At 57.1% G+C, this 19156-nt stretch overlaps 1 protein-coding gene across 1 annotated transcript in view; it reads left to right on the forward strand.

Moving 5' to 3' along the window:
• Window positions 1-11144: 11144 nt before the first annotated feature.
• The window catches only part of MN1 (MN1 proto-oncogene, transcriptional regulator), a 46854-nt gene continuing 38842 nt past the window's right edge, over window positions 11145-19156 (forward strand). The window contains exon 1 of the mRNA XM_053928728.2: window positions 11145-16064. Within this exon, the coding sequence (XP_053784703.1) occupies window positions 12335-16064 (3730 nt within the window). The 5' untranslated portion in view covers window positions 11145-12334. The remainder of the gene's footprint in view (window positions 16065-19156) is intronic.

Below are 19156 nucleotides of genomic sequence, written 5' to 3' on the forward strand. Positions count from 1 at the left end.
TGAATTATGGTTATGATTATTATTATTAATGAGGTGAAATGACTGGTCTGACCTCTCATCTTGTATCAGTGGCAGAGCCTGGACTTGAAATCAAGGTGACGCCACGTCTGGGACTTCTGGATTCACCTACATTTTGATCATTTCTAAAAAATACTGAGTACCTACTTTGTGCCAGGCCCTGAACTTGGCGTCTTGAGGGCACAAACATAAATGAGACATGTGGTCTTTGCCCCGATGGATTTGTGGTCCAGATCTGGCGATGGATAGATAAATGTGGGGCCAGACCGCGGGGGAAGCTTGCTGTGTGGTGAGAGCTGACACAGAGGGGCTGGGGCTGGAGAGTGGGGCGGGCATCACCTTGCCCCACGGCCAGAGAAGGCTTCCGAGGAGCTGTGACCTGGGTGCCATGTTTTTCAAAATCAGTCACACAAGCACACAAAAGAAGCAAAAGGTTTGCCAGGTAATTCTTCCTTGTACCCTTATTCTAATAGCATAAGGGTTGTTTTTATGGTGGTAAAATATACACAACATAAAATTGACCATTTTAACCATTTTTACGTGTACGGTTCCGTGGCATGAAGTACAGATGTGATGTTGTGTGGTCACCACCGTCCATCTCCAGAACTTTCCCACCGTCCGCCACAGACACTCCGCGCCCACGAAACACTGGCTCCCCACTGCCCCTTCCCACAAGCCCCTGGTAATCTCTGCCCTACCTTCTGTCTATGACTTGGCCTAGTTTGTGCCTCACATAAATGGAATCATGCAATATTTGTCCTCGTGTGTATGACTGATTTCACTTAGCAGAACAGTTTCAAGGTATATCCACGTGGTAGAATGTATCAGAATTCCATTTCTTTTTACGGCTGAATAATATTCCATTGTATGTATATACCTCACTCCCTAAATGGATTTGTAACCTATTAATTGGTCACAACTTGCAGTTTCAGAAGCACTAAGTGGGGCCTTGCAGGATGAATAGGAGTTTATCGGGCCCAGAAGGGCAGGTAACAATAAGACCATAGAGAAAGGCCCTGGAGGGGGAGGGACTGAACAGGGAAGACTGGACTGCGAGGGCCTGGCAGGTTGGTAAAACTGTGGGGCTTGGTCTAATACGTCTTGGAAATGCTGCTCTGGACTCAACCCTGCCACATCCTCTGGCTGGAACAATGCCCTTCCTCCCTTCCTTCCTTCCTTCCTTCCTTCCTTCCTCCTTCCCTCCCTCCCTCCCTCCCTCCCTCCCTTCCTCCCTCCCTCCCTCTGTTCCTTCCTTCCTCCCTTCCTTCCTTCCTTCCTTCCTTCCTCCTTCCCACCCTTCCTCCCTTCCTTCATCAAATGTATTTTGAGCACCTACCTGGTGCCCGCAAACAGTGGGACGCAGAACTGGGCAGAGCCCCAGCCTACTTGGGCCACTATTGGACGGGATAGGCAGGGAGTCATAAAAGGATCCCACGAGATAATGCCCAGTCCTCGGACTAGGAAACATCCTGAGTGGCAGGGGTAGGTGGGAAGGACTTCTCTAGGGATGTGGCAACTGAGGGGAGGGATGACTGTTCCTCACCTGGGCCAAGGGGACACAGAGGCACTCACCTCCAGCCACTGGTCGAGCACCTTGCCAGGAGGGCCAGGCACGGCTCGTGTGGCTTCGTTGGGAGAATGGGGTGAGCCTAGGGAGGTCTCCAGGGTCAGGCACGGAGGGCCTCTCAGGCAGTGATGAGCAATTTGATCTTTACTCCCAAACAAGGAGATCCACCGACCTGTGTCAAGAATGGGGGTGGGGTGGGCGCGAGGAGGGATGTGTGTGCCTTGATTTGATCAAATTTAGACCCTGGCTGCAGTCCAGGTGGGGAAGGTGGTGGCCAAGAGCTGGGGGAGATTTCTACAGAACCTGGGGATGGACAGGATTAGTGTGTGCACACGTGTGCGTGTGCGTGTGTGGGCCACGTGTGTGGGTATATGCATGCACCCTGGTAAGTGTTCAAGTCAGTCAAGCACCTCCAGGTCTCCCTTCCTCCACCTGGACTTCCCCCAAACAAGGGTAGCCACGACACCGATGGCAGGAGAAGTCCCGTGCCTGGTGGCGTCCCCCCTTGCGGCCTTGCCTTTGAAGCTTCCTCAGGTCCCTGAACCTCCTGGCCCCGCTCTCTCCCAGCTCCCATTGATTTAAAAGGCATTTTCCTTTGTGGTGATGGAGATTCCAAAACGCCACATCCACCTCCTCGGCCTGGTGAAGCTGGCCTGTCTGAGCTGTAGCAGATAGCTTTCCGCCTGCGCGAGGCGGGCGGAGGGCACCGGCTTGCTCCTTCTGCTCCCTGCGCCTGGAACATTTGAGCAAACATTCCTGGCTGCTTTGGAAGTTACCAAACCCAGATGAGCTCATCCAAGCCAGAGGTGGGGGCGGCTGGCGCCTGGAGCCTGCCCCGAGCTCACCAGGTGGCCCAGTGGCAAATGTCAGAGGCTGCGGGGCCTCAGCTGGGGAGGGTGGGCCCTGCGCAGCTGGGCCAGGCCCAGAGAACCCTGGGTGGGGACGTCTGCGCTCCTCAGACCTGACAGCGTGTTGGTGTTGCAAGGTCTCTGGGTGCGAGCTGGGGGCCTGGGACTGGACCGCACAGCCAGGGCCTGGGAAGGAGCAAACGTGTGATGCAGGCACCTCATCAATTCTCAGGGCTGCCCTGTGGGAGCCGGCCCGCCCGGCAGGGGCCTCGCTCCATGTAGTAGCCTGCCATTTATTGAGTGTTAACTACGTGCTAAGTGCTCTGTGCCCGGCTCACCCACCTGGCAAGCCTAGGAACGATTCTTCTCCCCATTTGGCAGATGGGGAGACTGAGGCTCGGGAAGGTGAAGTGACGACTAGAAGTGGCCGAGTTGGGGCTGACCCTATTCACCTCTAGACTGTACTGGTTTTTCTGCTGCGTGGCAAACAGCGTCCAGAGGGAGAGCTGCCGGTGCTGCCACTGGCCAAACAGTGATCCTTTATGACCTGTTCCAAGGAGCTGACTCCAATGAGCATGTCCCTTACTCTCTCTGGGCTCTGTGCCCTCATGGAGGTGGGACGGGCATTCAAAGCCCACCAGCCCTTGGTACACTTCACAGTCTAAGTAGTAGGGGATGTGTTGGGGGGGGTCCCCCTGAGCCTTCCCTGGGGAGTTCTGTTTATTTCCTGCCTGGGCACAGGCTCTTATTTCGAAGGAACTCTCCTCATGCTCCTTCCCAAAGCAGCGTGCCTTCCTCTAAGTTCCCTTCTGTAAAATGGGTACACGCAGAACTCTGCTGTAGGGCTGGTGTGAGAATTACAGTGATCTCTGGAGAGGACTCAGCAGAGAGGCTGATGCATGGGGAGGACTCAAAATGCCAGAGACGCCTTCCCTCCTACTGTGGGTGGCCAGGGCCCTCCACCCCCTTTTCCTACAGGGCTCACACTTCCGGGAAGCCCTCCAGAGGAAGTCTCTGTTTCCTCATCACCCCTCCACGTACCTCCTGGGGAAGGTGCAAAACTGTGACATGGAACAGATACCATGTCACTCCTCGCTCACAAATGACTTTTGGTGGAGATACTGCTTTTACAGATGAGGAAACTGAGGCACAGAGAGGGAAATGGCCTGTTTGGGGTCAGAGATCTTAGATCTGTGTGACCCTCTGAGCCGCACGAGCCTGAACCTCTTCGGTGCACTGCGAAGACGAACAGGACCAGTTCTGAGCAAACAGGGACGCACCTGGCAACTCCCGTAGCTGTTGTCGCTTCAGATGCAGAGAATGGCTTCAGATTCCAGCTGCACGTGGGGTTTCGTCCTGGGAGACTAGTCCTTGGCTCTGGGCACTGGGGCACCAAGTCTGGGTGACCTTCTTTCCCCTTGCTTTGGGGCGATTCTCCCAGTCCCCACTCCCAGCCCCAAAGGAGACACCACCCCACCACAGCCTTCCCCAGCAGGGGGGGGGAGAAACAACAGAGGGTGGATTTGAAAGGCTTTGGCTAATGACAGGCTGGTCCAGAGTTTTCCCAGCATATATGCTTGTTTAGTTCTGTTTATAAGGCTGGTTTTCCAGCTAGATTCCCCGTGGTAATGAGCCCGCACTGCTGATTGCTGCAGGGAGAGAAAGGAGGAAGCAGTGGTGGGGGCAGGGGTGGGTGGGATGGTGCTAAACGGGGTTTGTTGAATGCTGATGAACCCTGCCGAACTTTTGCATTTTCTGACTAATTGTGTGGCACAGGATGCTGTATGTGTGATGCCTGTTTTTTTGCTGAATGGGAACTTTTTCAAGTAGAGGCTGGACTGGGCCATGCAGTCGCTGAGGCCTCGGTTCCAGCCGTGGCTCTGGTTTGAGTTATTTTGGGACCGGGGCCTGGGTTCAGTGCACTCCGCTTAGAAAATGGAAAATAGAAGCTCATAGCTGGATGCCGTCTGGGGAAGAGAAATCTTTGTAGATGGAGAGGCTGGCTGAATAGCTTTAGGATTCTATAGACCCGAGTAGGGACGGGCCCTGCTATGTACAAGCGGTGTGGCCTTCAGCAAGTTTCTAGGAATAAGGGAGGCACTGACCTCCCAGGACGGTGTTAAAGATCAAAAGAGGTCTCGGGGTGTTTCTGCACTCTGCATGGGGCAGCTCTCGTCAATGTTGCCATTCACATTTTCAAGCAGTGGTCCAGTTTCTCACCCGCCAGCCAGGTCACAGCTCTGCGTGTTGGTGCTGGCTCTGAGCTAGACTCCTGAGGAAGGGGCTTGCCCTAGGGCAGGTTGGCTTGTGGAGGAGAGCTTGATGCTGGGAGCAGGGTTTGGAGCCCTGGCCCCCCTGTGTGTCTGGGTCCCTGGGAAGCTGAAATGCCTTATGGTGGCCAGCGCTCTTTTCCTGTGCAGGTAGCCTGGCCTGGCCAGGTGAGCTGGGAAACAGTTAACTTTATCATTCAAGGAGAATTTAGTGGCTCCCTTGTATTGAAACCCTGTCGTCAGGCCTGGAGGCCTCTGGGAAGCAGGGGTGTGGGGATAGCTGTGCAGGAAGGAACAAGAAAGAAAGGATCCCCCCACAGAGTGGGAGTCTTCAGGGACAAGGGAAAGAGGAGTGTCTTGGCTCCACCCACACCCCTCCCCAACCGCCTCTCTGGGGCTCACACCCAGCTCAAGCTGCATAGATTGTGGGCTGGTATGTGGGCTGATGGTGAGGTAAAGCCAGGCCCAAAGTGAGTCTGGTTCTGCCTCTTGCTTGCTGGATGGCCTGGTTCTGCCTCTTGCTTGCTGGATGGCCTTGGGCAAATCCCTTCACCTCTCTGTGCTTCAGCTCCCTCCTTTATAAAATAGGAGGGAAAAAAAATAGCTAGCTCACAGGGTAGTAATATAATACAATACAAATATGTAATACATGTTATGTAATGCGGGCGGGGTACTCTCCCGCACTGGCAGCCTCCCTGACAGCCCTGGAGACAGGTGTTGGTACAGATCCGGAAACTGGAACTCCAGGCCAGGTCTTGCCCGTGGTATGTGGTCAGGGCCGGAGGCACTGGGCTCAGGACCTAACACGTGCAGCTCTCTTGTAAATACCCCTTGGCCTCACCCAGCTGAGGGGCAGGAGAGCAGTCATGCCCCATGCGGAGTCGCCTCGGCACCCCCCCGGTGCTGACAGCCCCGAGTGGAGAGCCAGGGGGTAGTGCCCTGCCTGTGCTGGCTGCTTGGGGACAGACTCGGGGCTCCATCTCTCCCAGGCCCTGTTTTCAGAAACACGAGTGAAGATGGCTTCTGGGACCACTTGAAAGGCAAAGAGAGGGGGAGACCCTCAAGTCTCCAGTGACCTTTTGAATCTCATCTGGGACTCTGTCACTTGGCTTTCCTTAAACTCCCCTCATGGCTCCCTAGAAAAATGTCCAAACTTTCCCACCGGCCTTGGTGGTCCTCCTGATCTGGGTCCTGCTGACCTCTTGGGCTTCAGACCCCACCACTCCCCCTCCTACTCGAAATAAGCTGCTGCCTGAACCTTCCCATGTCTCTTTTAACTTGATTCCTTCACTTGGGAAGTTCTTTGACTCTCTTCTGGTTATTAAACTCCTATCCTACCTACAAAACCAACCTCTGGAAATTCTTCCTTGTTATAACTGTGCACCCTCCCAGCACAGTTATTTCGTCCCTATAGTGTACTATGTAGCTCTTTTAGAGTAGAATACTAGGTTTCCCAGATTGAGGGCGGAATTAAATCTTCCACTTTTTTCCTGAGTTCCCAACCTGAGCCCTGGCATACAGTAGGCACTCAGTATGTATTTATTCAATAGACAGATGGAAGAGAGACCTCAAAAAATAATCAGGCATCATGCATAAAAAGAGCAGGGGTCGGGGGGGCATGTGGGCCCTGGCTGGTGTGGCTCAGTGGATTGAGCACCTGCCTGCAAACCGAAGGTTGCCGGTTCAATTCCCCGTCAGGGCACATGCCTGGGTTGTGGGCCAGGTCCCTGTATGGGGGTGTGTGAGAGGCAACTGATTGGTATATCTCTTGCACATTGATGTTTCTCTCCCTCTCTTTCTCTCTCCCTTCCCCTCCCTCTAAAAGTAAATAAGTAAAATCTTAAAAAAAAAAGAGAGAGAGAGGGGGTATATGTTGCTTAGGAACCAGCAGCTGGTGGCTTCATTAGGGTCTCATTCCTTCCCACCTCTAGGTGGCTACTTTCTTTTCCCCCAGCCATAGCTGGGCCTTTCCCAGAGGGGTCAGCCCTGGGTGCTGCCTGGACAGATGCCAACCCCCACCCACCTACACCAGCACAGTGGAGGGTGGGAGAGGTGGAGGTGACCACCTGAGAGAGTCACCATCTCTCTCAGAGGGTGCCTGGTGAAGCAAGGCTGATCTGTCAAGGAAACCCAATTTCTCTGCTGCTCTCCACTTTCCTTGATCCAAATGCAGAAGAAATAATAATGATAATAATGGCAATAAGAGAGGCTATCATTTAATGAATGCCTGCCATCTGCCGTGCTCTGTGCCACTTTTAAACATTGTTTCCAATTCTTATGCTCCACATGAACTGACGGGGAGTCTCTTTTCCAATGGGGAAAACTGGGGCTCAGAGGAAGAAAGGGTTGCATCCAAGGTCAAGCCAGATCTCAAGCGGGGAAGACAAGATTTGAATCTGGGTATGTCATGCCAAAGTTTATATCCTTTCCACCACTAACTGACAAGGGAGAGTCATTCTGGGGACCCTCTACCCAGCCGTCAGGGGAAGTAGGTTCCCCTCCAGGTCTCTTAGAGGGCTCTGCCTGCAAGGGGGACTTGATCTGCCATTATTCTTGTGAGTGTCTGAGCCCCAAAGGGCATAGGGGTTGGGGGGAGAAGGCTGGGGCTGTAAGTGTGTGTGTGGGGGGCTAGTTTCTATGTGCGTGTGATAGAGGGACACACAGAGACTGATACCAATAATCACATGAATATCAATAATGAGAATAACGGCAGTAGTGATAGAGGTAGCTACCGTTTCTCGGCACCACACTGTGTTAAGCGTTTTATCTGAACTATCCCATCCATGTAGAGCAGGCAAGAGCCAGGCTTCCGTGTCAGACGTTTTGACTGTGCGAGAGTCACTTGACCAGCCTGAGCTTCCTGACCTCGTGCTGTTGCTGTGAGGGTGAAATAGGACCCTGGACGCAAAGCACTCAGCCCTGCAGAGAGGGAGCCTTCAACACCCAATAGCCGGCATACAGACACAGCCCCTGTGTGTGGGGCGGGGTGTTGGTGTTGGGGGCCAGATGGGCCAGCTTGAAGGCTGTGTGTCTGGTCGGTAGAGGGTGTGAGTGTTGGTTGCTTTGTGTTTTTGTTGAGTGAGGTCTCACTAGTGGAGGTCCCTTCTTGGAGTGGAGCGCTTGGGCTAGTTCAGGGATGCCAAGCTCTCAGCCCCAGCCAGGTAGCTCCATGGGAGACATTCCAGGAAGCATCCCTCTTTAGCTCTGGAGCCCTGGTCCAGCTGTGTCCCCTCCTTCCCTCTCCTGGAGACCCCCTCTGACCGGCGCCCGCACTCGCAGTGCCCCTAGAGGGGAGGGCTGAAGGGAGGGGAAGAAGCGGGAGAAAGGCCCTGGGGCTCCCGCAGCTCTGGGCTGTGTGCCTTGGGACAGGGACTTTGAATCCATCTGAGCGCTAGGGGGCAATGTGTCTGTTCCAAAGAAGCAGCGGGCCCTGGCAGGCGGAACTCACACACAGGCACACGCTGGGCACCCACACGGAGGAGGCGCACACACCGGCAGGCCCGCGGGCACAGATAGGCACAGGCAGTGGTGCCGGCTCTCACACTCGCGTTGAACACATACGTGTGAGCAGAGATGCGGGCACACAAGGTATGAGGAAGGTGCTTGCACAGGGACGTATGTACCCAGAGGCACACACACAGAGAAGCACAGGGTTGGGGGCACTCACAGAGACACCCAGAGACACGGGAATGCAGGTACACAGAGGCACGCACGAAAACACGGGCAGATGTCCTGCCACCCCCACACAGAGGAAGACACAAATGCAGACACGTGCCACACGCCCACACGGCATTCGTAGTGTTAAGGAAAGGTGACCCAGACCCCCAGCCTGAGCAGAAATACAGCCGGTCCCAAACACACCCTGCTTTCAGACACTCACACACCTTGTGGACTGAACTCTTGGAAAAAGCCCCAGAAACAAACCCCCACACACCCCTCCCTGGAGTGTACAGAGTTATTCCACAGGAAACCTGCCCAGGTGTTCAGGGGACCTCCACCCAGCCCTGTGTGAAGTCATGCCTTGAACTAGAGCACATCCCAACCGGGGGCTCCCCAGACTGCAGGTCTGTGGGCAGTTCTTCCCACGCCCTGGCCCATCCAGGGCTCCAGACAGGTCTCAACTTTCCATCCTCCCTCTAGACACACACGGGCACATAAGACCCTCACATAGATGCCTCTTAAGATACTCATAGCCCAGAACCAACCATTCTGGACCAGGTATGTGATCTGGTGTCATGGGCTTTGCACAGGCCTTGGCCCACACGGGGGTCCCCCTCCTGGCAACCAGTCTCCTACTGGTCTCCTTCCAGACCCAGAGGCTCAGTGTCTCCCAGGTTCTGGCCTGGGGCCCTGTGGGTGGGGAGTGTCACTGGAGGCCAACCCAGGCCCTTTATTTCTTTGTGCCTCCATCAGCCAAGCCTCACTCTTTTCTCAGTCTCTCACTTCTCTGTCACTTTGCTAAGTAATAATTTCCATGTCCAATTCCATTTCTTTTCTAGTTCTGAAACCTCTAAGCTATCAGCAAGAGGATAGTTCACATGAAAACTAATTACACAAAATCAATATTTAATCACAGACCAACAACCTGATCCTGCAGAAAAATCCTTTTAAAACTCCACCGCCCTGTACAAATACTTCTTCCCGATGCTTATTTATGGACCCCATTTTTGGTGGGAGTCATTTTCATTTTTAATTTCAAAAAGAAAAAATATCTGTCGAAGTCCACCTCAGGGAGGTCCTGCGAAGGGCCTTAGATCTGAGCTTGCTTCAGCTCTCTGAGTTTTAAAGTTGCAGGGTTTTATTGTTGGTTTTTATTTTTAGTCTTCTTTGAGGGGGTGGGGGGGTCATTTTCCTCTGCAGTCCCTCCAGATTCTGTTTCCTGCATCTTTTCACCCTAAGTCGAGCTCTTTCCCCAGCCTTTCTGCAAATCCGGCATCTGTCTTCCCAGCAGCAACTCCGGGGAGCAATGAATTGGCCTGCACGATGCGGTAACTTTTTAACTCCCTCCCGCGTTCGTCGAGTGCTTAATCTGAGGTTTTTAAATAAAAAGGGCTCAGGGGTTGGTTTTATTATAACGTTTATTTCATTTCAGATTTCATGCGTAATTTAGCAAATGCTAGACAGACTTGGGCGATAAACACTTTCTTTTGTGGGGGAGAAAAGGCATTTTTATACACCATGCTTAATTTTATTTAGATTTAATAGCGATATCAGGGGCACTTCAAAGAAAGTTCTTTTTTTTCTTCCCTTCGCCTAAGAATGCTAGTTGGCTCACAAAATTGCCTCGTGCTCTTGTATGGCAAGGAAAATACACCCAGGGAGGCACACAGAGTAAACACCTCCTCTAGCCTCTATCACCTCTAACTTCCAACTTCTAATTGCAAGATAGATTTCAGCCTCAGTGGGGATCAGGAAGATCTAAACATTTTAACTAAGATTATTGGGATAAATATTTCATAAAGAGCAGGGCAGATATTAAATTACTCCTATTGATTTTAGTATCACAACCCAATTCCGTTCCTTGGCCTCTTCCGTTTAATTGATCTCTTAAGGAGGCCAACCTCTCGCCCACCGAGGGTCCGGGCCTCGGCCCTGGTGCCAGCAGTAGGGTGCTCCAGCCCGCCCATTCGTTCTCCGCTCGGAGGTCTTCCCTGGGCTCCAGGCTGCTTCGTCGCTCTGCGCTGGACTTAGCCGATGTGTCCACCATAAAGTGACCCCGTGGTTATGGCTCCTCCCGGCGGAAGCCAGCGACTGAGAGCTGGGAACCCCAAGCTGAGGGATTAGGGAACAATTGTGCGCCCCCGAGTAAGCGAGGAGCGACTAGGAGTCCCGGTCTCTCGAGGAGAACCCTAACTTCGGGTTTCCCTGTCTGCTTTCACCTCCAGGAATATCCGAGGGCCAGTTAACAGGGGCGCCTCTAGGAAGCAGACAGCGGTGGGGAGCCAAGGGTTCGTTCCAGGCTGAAGCACAGTCGATTCTTAGCGACTTTACGTGGCGAGTCCAGGAGCTTTGCCTGGCGACCCCATTGTCTGAGCGCCCCGCACGGCTTACCGCCCACCTCCCCGCCCCCTGCCCACCCCGCAGGTCTCTCTTCAGTTGGGGGTGGGGAGTTGGTAACTGTGTGAGTGGAAGGGGTGTGAACAAAGCCAAGCTCCCACCACTCTAAGTCTGCACCCTTCTCCCTCAGATGCGCCGGGAGACCAGGGCTAGCCCCCAGAGCACTGGCACCCGACCCCCAGGCGAGACTGGCGCGGGGAACCCCGGAGTTGGAGAAGTGCGGGATCGCACCGGGGCCTCAGCCGCCAGCACCCAGGACCACCTTAAGAGCGAGCCCCGCCCCGGAGCCGGAGCTCGGACTGCGCTGATTGGTGCAAATGTAATGGCTGAAATTGATTGCTGAAATGCAAAACTTGTTGCTGCTTCTCCCGGCGCTGGGCGAGACGCAGACACAGAGAGGGGAGCTGAGACCCTCGGAACGCCCCACGCAGAACCCCCCCCCGCTAGCCAGGAGAGGGGTGCGCGGACCCCCCAGAGCTGCCCTCGACCCCCCCATTTCGGGCTCTGAGAGCTCAGCCAGAACGCCTTAGCCTGCTTGCCCAGCGTGTCCCTCAACCCGCGTACGCCCCCCTCTCGGGGTCCGAGGGGGACTCGCGAAGCACCTCGGCGCGGAGGCAGGGAACCTGAGCCTCGGAGCAACCCAACCCTTCGTTTCTCTGCGTGTCTGTGCCTGGAACGGGGCGCGGAGACCCCAGCGAACTCAGAGACTGAACAGCAGAGGACCCAAGCGTCAGGAGGCGGACCTGGCAGCGGAGAGGCGCGCGGGGGTGCGGTGCGCCGGGGTGCAGCGCACCGGCCGCGGAGCAGGGGAACCGTGTCTTCCCCCAACCCTCCGCTCCAACCCCGGGTGCCTGCCGCCTCCCCAGCCCCGCTGCGACCTCGGCTCCAGGGCCATAATCGGTGATGCCGAGCGGAGCCTGCAGTCCTCCAAGCCGCTGAAGAAACAGTAGCCGCTTGCTCGAGGCCGACGGGGACTGTGCGAGCGGATCGTGCTTGGCGGAGGCTCGGGCTACCGAGCGCGGGGACTCTGGGGGGAGGGGGGAGGGACCGCTCTGTCCGTGCCCCGGCGCCAGCCACGGCTTTAAAGGGTCTTTCTGCCCGACCCCTTAGCGGCTCCGCTACGAACTCCGGGAGGCTTCGGGCGGCGTCCTGGGGCTCCCTACTCGACCTGATCGGACTTAAGAAGGTGATCGCTCTGCTTTCCCTGCCTCCTTCCCGCCTCCTTCCCCCTACTTAACTTTTTGTCTCCACTCGCCTGCAGCTCTGTCCCCTCCCCGCAAACCCACCCGCGGCTGTGCCAACCGCGCAGGGCATGGGCCCTCCAACACCGCTCCTGGAGGCCCCGCGGCGCCGCAAGATGTGAGAGGCCCGTGTGGGGCAGAGCCAAAGCTTCGGGAGAGGAGCTGATAGCCCCCAGCCTCCACAGGCCAGGACGGGTGGCTGTGCGCGCTGTGCCCCCGCCGTGCTGATCGTCCCGGAGCGCCCAGCCCAGGGCCGGAACGAGTAGCTGGCCAGAGGCGCGCCGCGGAGAGCAGGCTGTCATGCCCTATTGATTCCCCCACCCCCCGCCAAGTATGTTTGGGCTGGACCAATTCGAGCCCCAGATCAACAGCAGGAACGCTGGCCAGGGCGAGAGGAACTTTAACGAGGCCGGACTAAGCATGAACACCCACTTTAAGGCCCCGGCTTTCCACGCGGGGGGACCCCCTGGCTCCGTGGACCCTGCCATGAGCGCGCTGGGCGAGCCCCCGATCTTGGGCATGAACATGGAGCCTTACGGCTTCCACGCGCGCGGCCACTCGGAGTTGCACGCGGGGGGGCTGCAGGCGCAGCCGGTGCACGGATTCTTTGGAAGCCAGCAGCCGCATCACGGCCACCCGGGAGGCCACCACCCCCACCAACATCACCCTCACTTCGGGGGCAACTTTGGTGGCCCGGACCCAGGGGCCTCGTGCCTGCACGGGGGTCGCCTGCTCGGCTACGGCAGTGCCGGCGGCAGCCTGGGCAGCCAGCCGCCCTTCGCCGAGGGTTATGATCACATGGCGGAAAGCCAGGGGCCTGAGAGCTTCGGCCCCCAGCGACCCGGGAACCTCCCGGACTTTCACAGTTCGGGCGCCTCGGGCCACGCCGTGCCTGCCCCGTGCCTGCCGCTGGACCAGAGCCCGAACCGAGCCGCCTCCTTCCACGGCCTGCCCGCCTCCAGCGGCTCCGATTCCCACAGCCTGGAGAACCGGAGGGTGGCGAACCAAGGAGCCGTCGACTCGCTGGAATACAATTACCCGGGCGAGGCGCCCTCGGGACATTTCGACCTGTTTTCGCCCTCTGATTCTGAGGGGCAGCTGCCTCATTATGCGGCGGGTCGCCAGGTTCCCGGGGGCTCTTTCCCGGGTTCCTCGGCCATGCCCAGAGCTGCAGGCATGGTGGGATTGTCCAAGATGCACGCCCAGCAGCAGCAGCAGCAACAGCAGCAGCAGCACGGTGTGTTCTTCGAGAGGTTCGGCGGGGCCCGCAAGATGCCGGTGGGCATGGAGCCCGGAGTAGGCTCAAGGCACCCCTTAATGCAGCCTCCCCAGCAGGCCCCGCCGCCCCCTCAGCAGCAGCCCCCACAGCAGACTCAGCAGGCGCAGCAGCCGCCGCAGCAGCAGCCTCCGCCGCCCGGTCTTCTGGTCCGACAAAATTCGTGCCCTCCTGCGCTCCCGCGGCCCCAGCAGGGCGAGGCAGGCACGCCCAGCGGCAGCCTGCAGGATGGGGGCCCCATGCTGCCCAGCCAACACGCGCAGTTCGAGTACCCCATCCACAGGCTGGAGAACCGGAGCATGCACCCTTATTCCGAGCCTGTGTTCAACATGCAGCATCCCCCTCCGCAGCAGGCGCCTAACCAGCGGCTGCAGCATTTCGACGCACCCCCTTATATGAATGTGGCTAAGAGGCCGCGCTTTGACTTCCCGGGCAGCGCGGGAGTGGACCGCTGCGCTTCGTGGAACGGCAGCATGCACAACGGCGCTCTGGACAACCACCTCTCGCCCTCCGCCTATTCGGGCCTCCCCGGCGAGTTCACACCGCCGGTCCCTGACAGCTTCCCCACAGGGCCATCCCTGCAGCATCCGGCCCCAGACCACCAGTCCCTGCAGCAGCAGCAGCAGCAGCAGCAACAACAGCAGCAGCAGCAGCAGCGCCAAAACGCGGCCCTCATGATTAAGCAGATGGCGTCGCGCAATCAGCAGCAGCGACTGCGCCAACCCAACCTGGCCCAGCTTGGCCACCCAGGGGAAGTGGGCCAAGGTGGCTTGGTGCACGGCGCCCCAGTGAGCGGCATGGCCCAGCCGAACTTTGAGCGCGAAAGCGGCGGCGCGGGCGCGGGGCGCCTGGGCACCTTTGAGCAGCAAGCACCGCACTTGGCGCAGGAGAGTGCGTGGTTCCCAGGTCCGCACCCTCCACCTGGTGACCTGTTGCCCCGCAGGATGGGAGGCTCGGGCCTGCCCGCTGACTGCGGCCCGCACGACCCAGGGTTGGCGCCGCCCCCTCCACCCGGTGGCTCGGGGGTGCTGTTCCGGGGCCCTCTGCAGGAGCCGCTGAGGATGCCCGGAGAGGGCCACGTGCCCGCGCTGCCCTCCCCTGGCCTGCAGTTCGGGGGCAGCCTGGCCGGCCTGGGCCAACTGCAATCACCCGGGGCTGGAGTGGGGCTACCTAGTGCACCCTCCGAGCGCAGGCCCCCGCCGCCGGATTTCACGGCGCCCGCGCTGGGGGGCCAGCCTGGCTTCCCGTTCGGCGCAGGGAACCGGCAGGCCACGCCGCACAGCGGCCCAGGCGTGAACTCGCCCCCCAGCGCGGGCGGGGGTGGCGGCAGCACTGGCGGCAGCGGCGGCGGGGGCGCATACCCGCCGCAGCCTGATTTCCAGCCCAGCCAACGCACCTCGGCCAGTAAACTGGGTGCGCTCTCGCTGGGCTCCTTCAACAAGCCCAGCTCCAAGGACAACCTGTTCGGCCAGAGCTGCCTGGCTGCGCTCTCCACAGCCTGCCAGAATATGATCGCCAGCCTCGGGGCCCCCAACCTCAACGTGACCTTCAACAAGAAGAACCCGCCCGAGGGGAAGAGGAAACTGAGCCAGAACGAGACCGACGGTGCGGCCGTTGCCGGTAACCCGGGCTCGGATTACTTCCCAGGAGGGACTGCTCCGGGCGCTCCGGGACCCGGAGGCCCGTCGGGGACCAGTACCAGTGGCTCCAAAACCTCGGGGCCGCCCAACCCTCCTGCCCAGGGGGACGGCACCAACCTCTCTCCCAACTACACCCTGGAATCGACGTCGGGGAACGACGGCAAGCCGGTCCCCGGGGGCGGTGGCCGGGGAAGGGGTCGCAGAAAAAGGGACAGTGGTCACGTGAGCCCCGGGACCTTCTTCGACAAGTACTCTGCAGCGCCGGACAGCGGGGGCGCGCCCGGGGTGAGCCCAGGGCAGCAGCAGACACCAGGCCCAGCCGTCGGGGGAAGCTCCACGGGCGAGGCACGCGGGGCACCTACGCCTCACGAGAAAGCGCTCACTTCGCCGTCGTGGGGGAAGGGGGCCGAGTTGCTCCTGGGGGACCAGCCGGACCTCATGGCTTCCCTGGAGGGCGGGGCCAAGTCGGACGGTAGTTCCCCGCACGTGGGTGAGTTCGCCTCAGAGGAGGTGAGCACAAGCTACGCCAATGAGGATGAGGTGTCATCCAGCTCCGACAACCCCCCGGCCCTGGCCAAAGCGAGTAGGAGCCCCCTGGTGACAGGCTCGCCCAAACTCCCTCCCCGAGGGGTGGGCTCAGGGGAACATGGACCGAAGGCGCCCCCGCCCCCGCTCGGCCTGGGCATCATGTCTACCTCTACCTCGACCCCTGACAGCTACGGCGGGGGCGGGGGCACTGGCCATCCCGGCACGCCGGGCCTGGAGCAGGTCCGGACCCCTACGAGCAGCAGCGGCGCACCACCGCCCGACGAGATCCACCCGCTGGAGATCCTCCAGGCACAGATCCAACTGCAGAGGCAGCAGTTCAGCATCTCGGAGGACCAGCCCCTGGGGCTCAAGGGGGGCAAGAAGGGTGAGTGTGCCGTGGGGGCCGCGGGCGCCCAGAATGGAGACAGCGAGCTGGGCAGCTGCTGCTCCGAGGCTGTCAAGAGCGCGGTGAGCACCATCGATCTGGACTCCCTGATGGCAGAGCACAGCGCCACCTGGTACCTGCCGGCTGACAAGACCTTGGTGGACGGCGCGGACGACGACAAGACGCTGGCGCCCTGGGAGAAGGCCAAGCCCCAGAACCCCAACAGCAAAGAAGGTATACGCGCTCCTCCCGGTCCCCTTCTCACCTTGCAGAGACCTGCCCCACCCCCACTGCAGGCTTAGCCTCCGCCCTGAAGGCTCCTGGAAAGGAGTAGGTTCTTTGGGGTTGGGAGAGCTCAGGGCTTTCTTAATGCCCAGCCCAGAGCCGGATACCCTTCCTTTAACTTACACCAAGGGCTCTGTGGGCCTGCCCCCGCTTCCCCCTTAGGTGCTGCCAGGTAGATTCTAGTTCCACTGCAGGGTAAGAACTTAGGCGGCAGCCCTTTGGGGACTATTGTAGAGGCCCCTCCGCCCTCACACTGTCGCTGTATTGCTGGGTGCTCAGAGGTCTGGGAGCCTTTCTTTTCCCATTAAGACCCCTCACCACTCTCAGCCTTTGGGCTGGCTCCACTTCTTAGGGGTTGTGTGCTCACCCCCTTCCTGATAGGACGCCTGGGAAGTTGTGTTAATGCCTCGCCACCTTTTCCTAGGTAGCCAACCTCTAGCTCCAGCTCCCTTCCTTGTGCCAGCATCTTTAGAAAAAAAAGTTCCCAGCTCTGGTGTCACAGCATCACTCTGAGGCAACGCCTAATTTGACATTTGTTCCTAATGAGTAGCTGTGTTGTCTCTTCTCAACTATGAGAGTTGCATTGGAAAACTGGAGACCGGTAGGGGTTGTAGGAGGCAGGCAGCCTTTTCCAGGTGCGTTTCCTTCCTGTTTGGTGGGGCCGGGGTGGGGTCTGCTTGGCAGAGGCCAGACCACTCACCCAGGGCATCATTTGTGTGGGGGGAGATGGATATATATTCTTAAGACACAAAGGACCCACGTTAGTCAATATCTCCCTAGCTTTGGTGACAGATGTCCAGTCCCAGCTCTCCTTTGCATTCTAAGCACTCCTTCCCCACCAGGCCTGGAGGCTTTTTAAGGTGGGTGGGGTGGGGCTTAGTCCGTGAACCGCCATTCCAGTTAAAGTAGTAACAGTTTTTTCACCTAAAGAAGACTGGGCTGCTGTAGACGTCAATTTTATTTTCATGGGAATCTTCCCCCCACTTCCAGATAATGGCTTCTTAAAATTAGGTGACATCATCCCCACCCCCATTCCTGCCTTTTTCTTTTAAACCCTAGTTGAATCCTCTTGGTTTCAGCAGGCTGAACCCGCTGAAGTCAGTGGCCGGAGATTTAAACGTCTTTAAAAACACACCCCTTGATTCTTGCTCCCTCTTAGAGTTCTTTTCCCTTTGCTTTCGTTTTCCTGGTCTTCCCCACATCCTGCTATCTCTTGACCCCCAGTGCAAGGTGTGGGTAGGTTTTAGGAGAGTGGGATGGGCAGGAGGGGGAGGGGAAGTGCGGCAGGAGTTGGGTGGCTCAGAACTCTGGGCTTTCAGGGCGTCCGTCTCGGGTAGCTTTCCCGCTTAGGTTTTCTCATTCATGAATGCGGCCTCGCTGCTTTTCTCTTTGTTCGCCTACTGCCCAGCCCGGGACGCCGCTCTCTCGTTTGGAGCCTGGTGTTTAGCATGCACAGCAGACGCTGGGGCCAGCATCAGCATTCTCCAGGCTTCTCCCAGGCACGGCCATAAATTGGTTAGTTTGGGACCCTCCGCTTCTTCTCCCCTTTATCCGCACCCCCCTTTTAAAAATGGAGTTCGACACAGCATCCTGCTCGCTCACCGCCACCCCCCCAACCCTTTTATTTTCTTGTATACAACATCTCGATCCCCGCCCGATCGATAGCTGGTTAGCACAAATCCCAGCCTCTGTCACTTCTACCTGGCTTGGCCTGGCTGCCCCTCCTCCTCCCCTTTCTCCCCCATCCCCCCAGTAATTAAGAACATATTGGCCAAAATGGGGTGAGAAAAGTTAAAAAAGAAAACCCGATTTAGTGAATTAATAAAGAAAAACCAGTAGCACTTTGCCTGTGAGTCTTTTGAAAGACCTTAGGTGAAGCGGAATTGGGTGGTTTTAATGAGTTTTTTTTTTTAAGGTGTCCCACCACTCCCTGCCCTGTCCATCCAACTCATCTTCCTCCACAGAAAAAAGTAAATGAAAAGATGCAGGCTGTGAGTGGAGAAATGTCACTAAAGAAACGTTTCCTTTTGCTTGTTTCCACATCGCAGTCAGACAAGGGAAACTGTTTTTTTGGAAACAGATGCTAGTCACTTTGGGGTTGATTTCCCCCATGCGCCCAACCGGCCCTCCCCTGCACCCAGGAGGACGGGGACTTTTCTTTCAGGGGCCGGCTGCAGGGCTGGCCACCTTAGAGGTCTCTGGCAGGGACACCCACTTGACCTCCTTTGTTTTCCACTCTGTGACGTGGGAAGGACGGTTTCCTAGATAAAGCCCTGAATTGAGGTCACTCACAGCTTCTGCAACCTTGGGGCTGCTACTTAAGGCTTTGTAAGGTGTTTGCATCCGATCGCTGCTCCCTTACTGGTAGTAAATAAGGATGATTAAACTTTTCATTGTGATAACATCCTACAGTTCCATCTGCACATGTTGTATAAATAGGTACACAGAGCCTTCAACGGGCCCCCGGGAATCAGAGTGAAGTGTGCCACTTTGAAATAGAGTTAAAAAAATATTAAAGTAAGATGTTCTGCTTTTCCTTAAACACACGCCTGTATGGCCCCATCAGCCATGAAGCAGTGGGGTCCAGCGGCTTTGAATAATACCTTCTCGAGGTTCCAGCCCCAACAGGCACTTTCTTTCCCCAACCCCCCCTTTAGGCAAAGCCCATTTTTGTAATGATATTTTATTTTGTCACGCCATAAAACATGCCAGTACTAATGTGATTAAATATTAACACCGTTTCTGAAATTCTTCGCTCTGATGACAAAATCCTGGTCGGTATTTAACAAAGTGATCCCTGCTCGGATTGGAGAGAAGGAATAAGTCTTCAGAACTGCACCAGCCGTGTAGCCAGGGGGACGTGCCCAGATTGCCTTATGGGGCTCAGATGTCCTTTAGAAACTAGACCAGCAAGTTGCAGTTCTGGAAAAGTCTCGGCCAGCTTGACACGCAATTACGATTTTTTTTTTTTTAACCAGGGAAGTGAGCCTCCCCAAATTATGCTGCCCCTGACTTCTTAACCCACCAAACAACTTTTATAT

This window comes from Desmodus rotundus, chromosome 7, assembly GCF_022682495.2.
Source record: "Desmodus rotundus isolate HL8 chromosome 7, HLdesRot8A.1, whole genome shotgun sequence".
In the NCBI taxonomy this organism is placed as follows: Eukaryota; Metazoa; Chordata; class Mammalia; order Chiroptera; family Phyllostomidae; genus Desmodus; species Desmodus rotundus.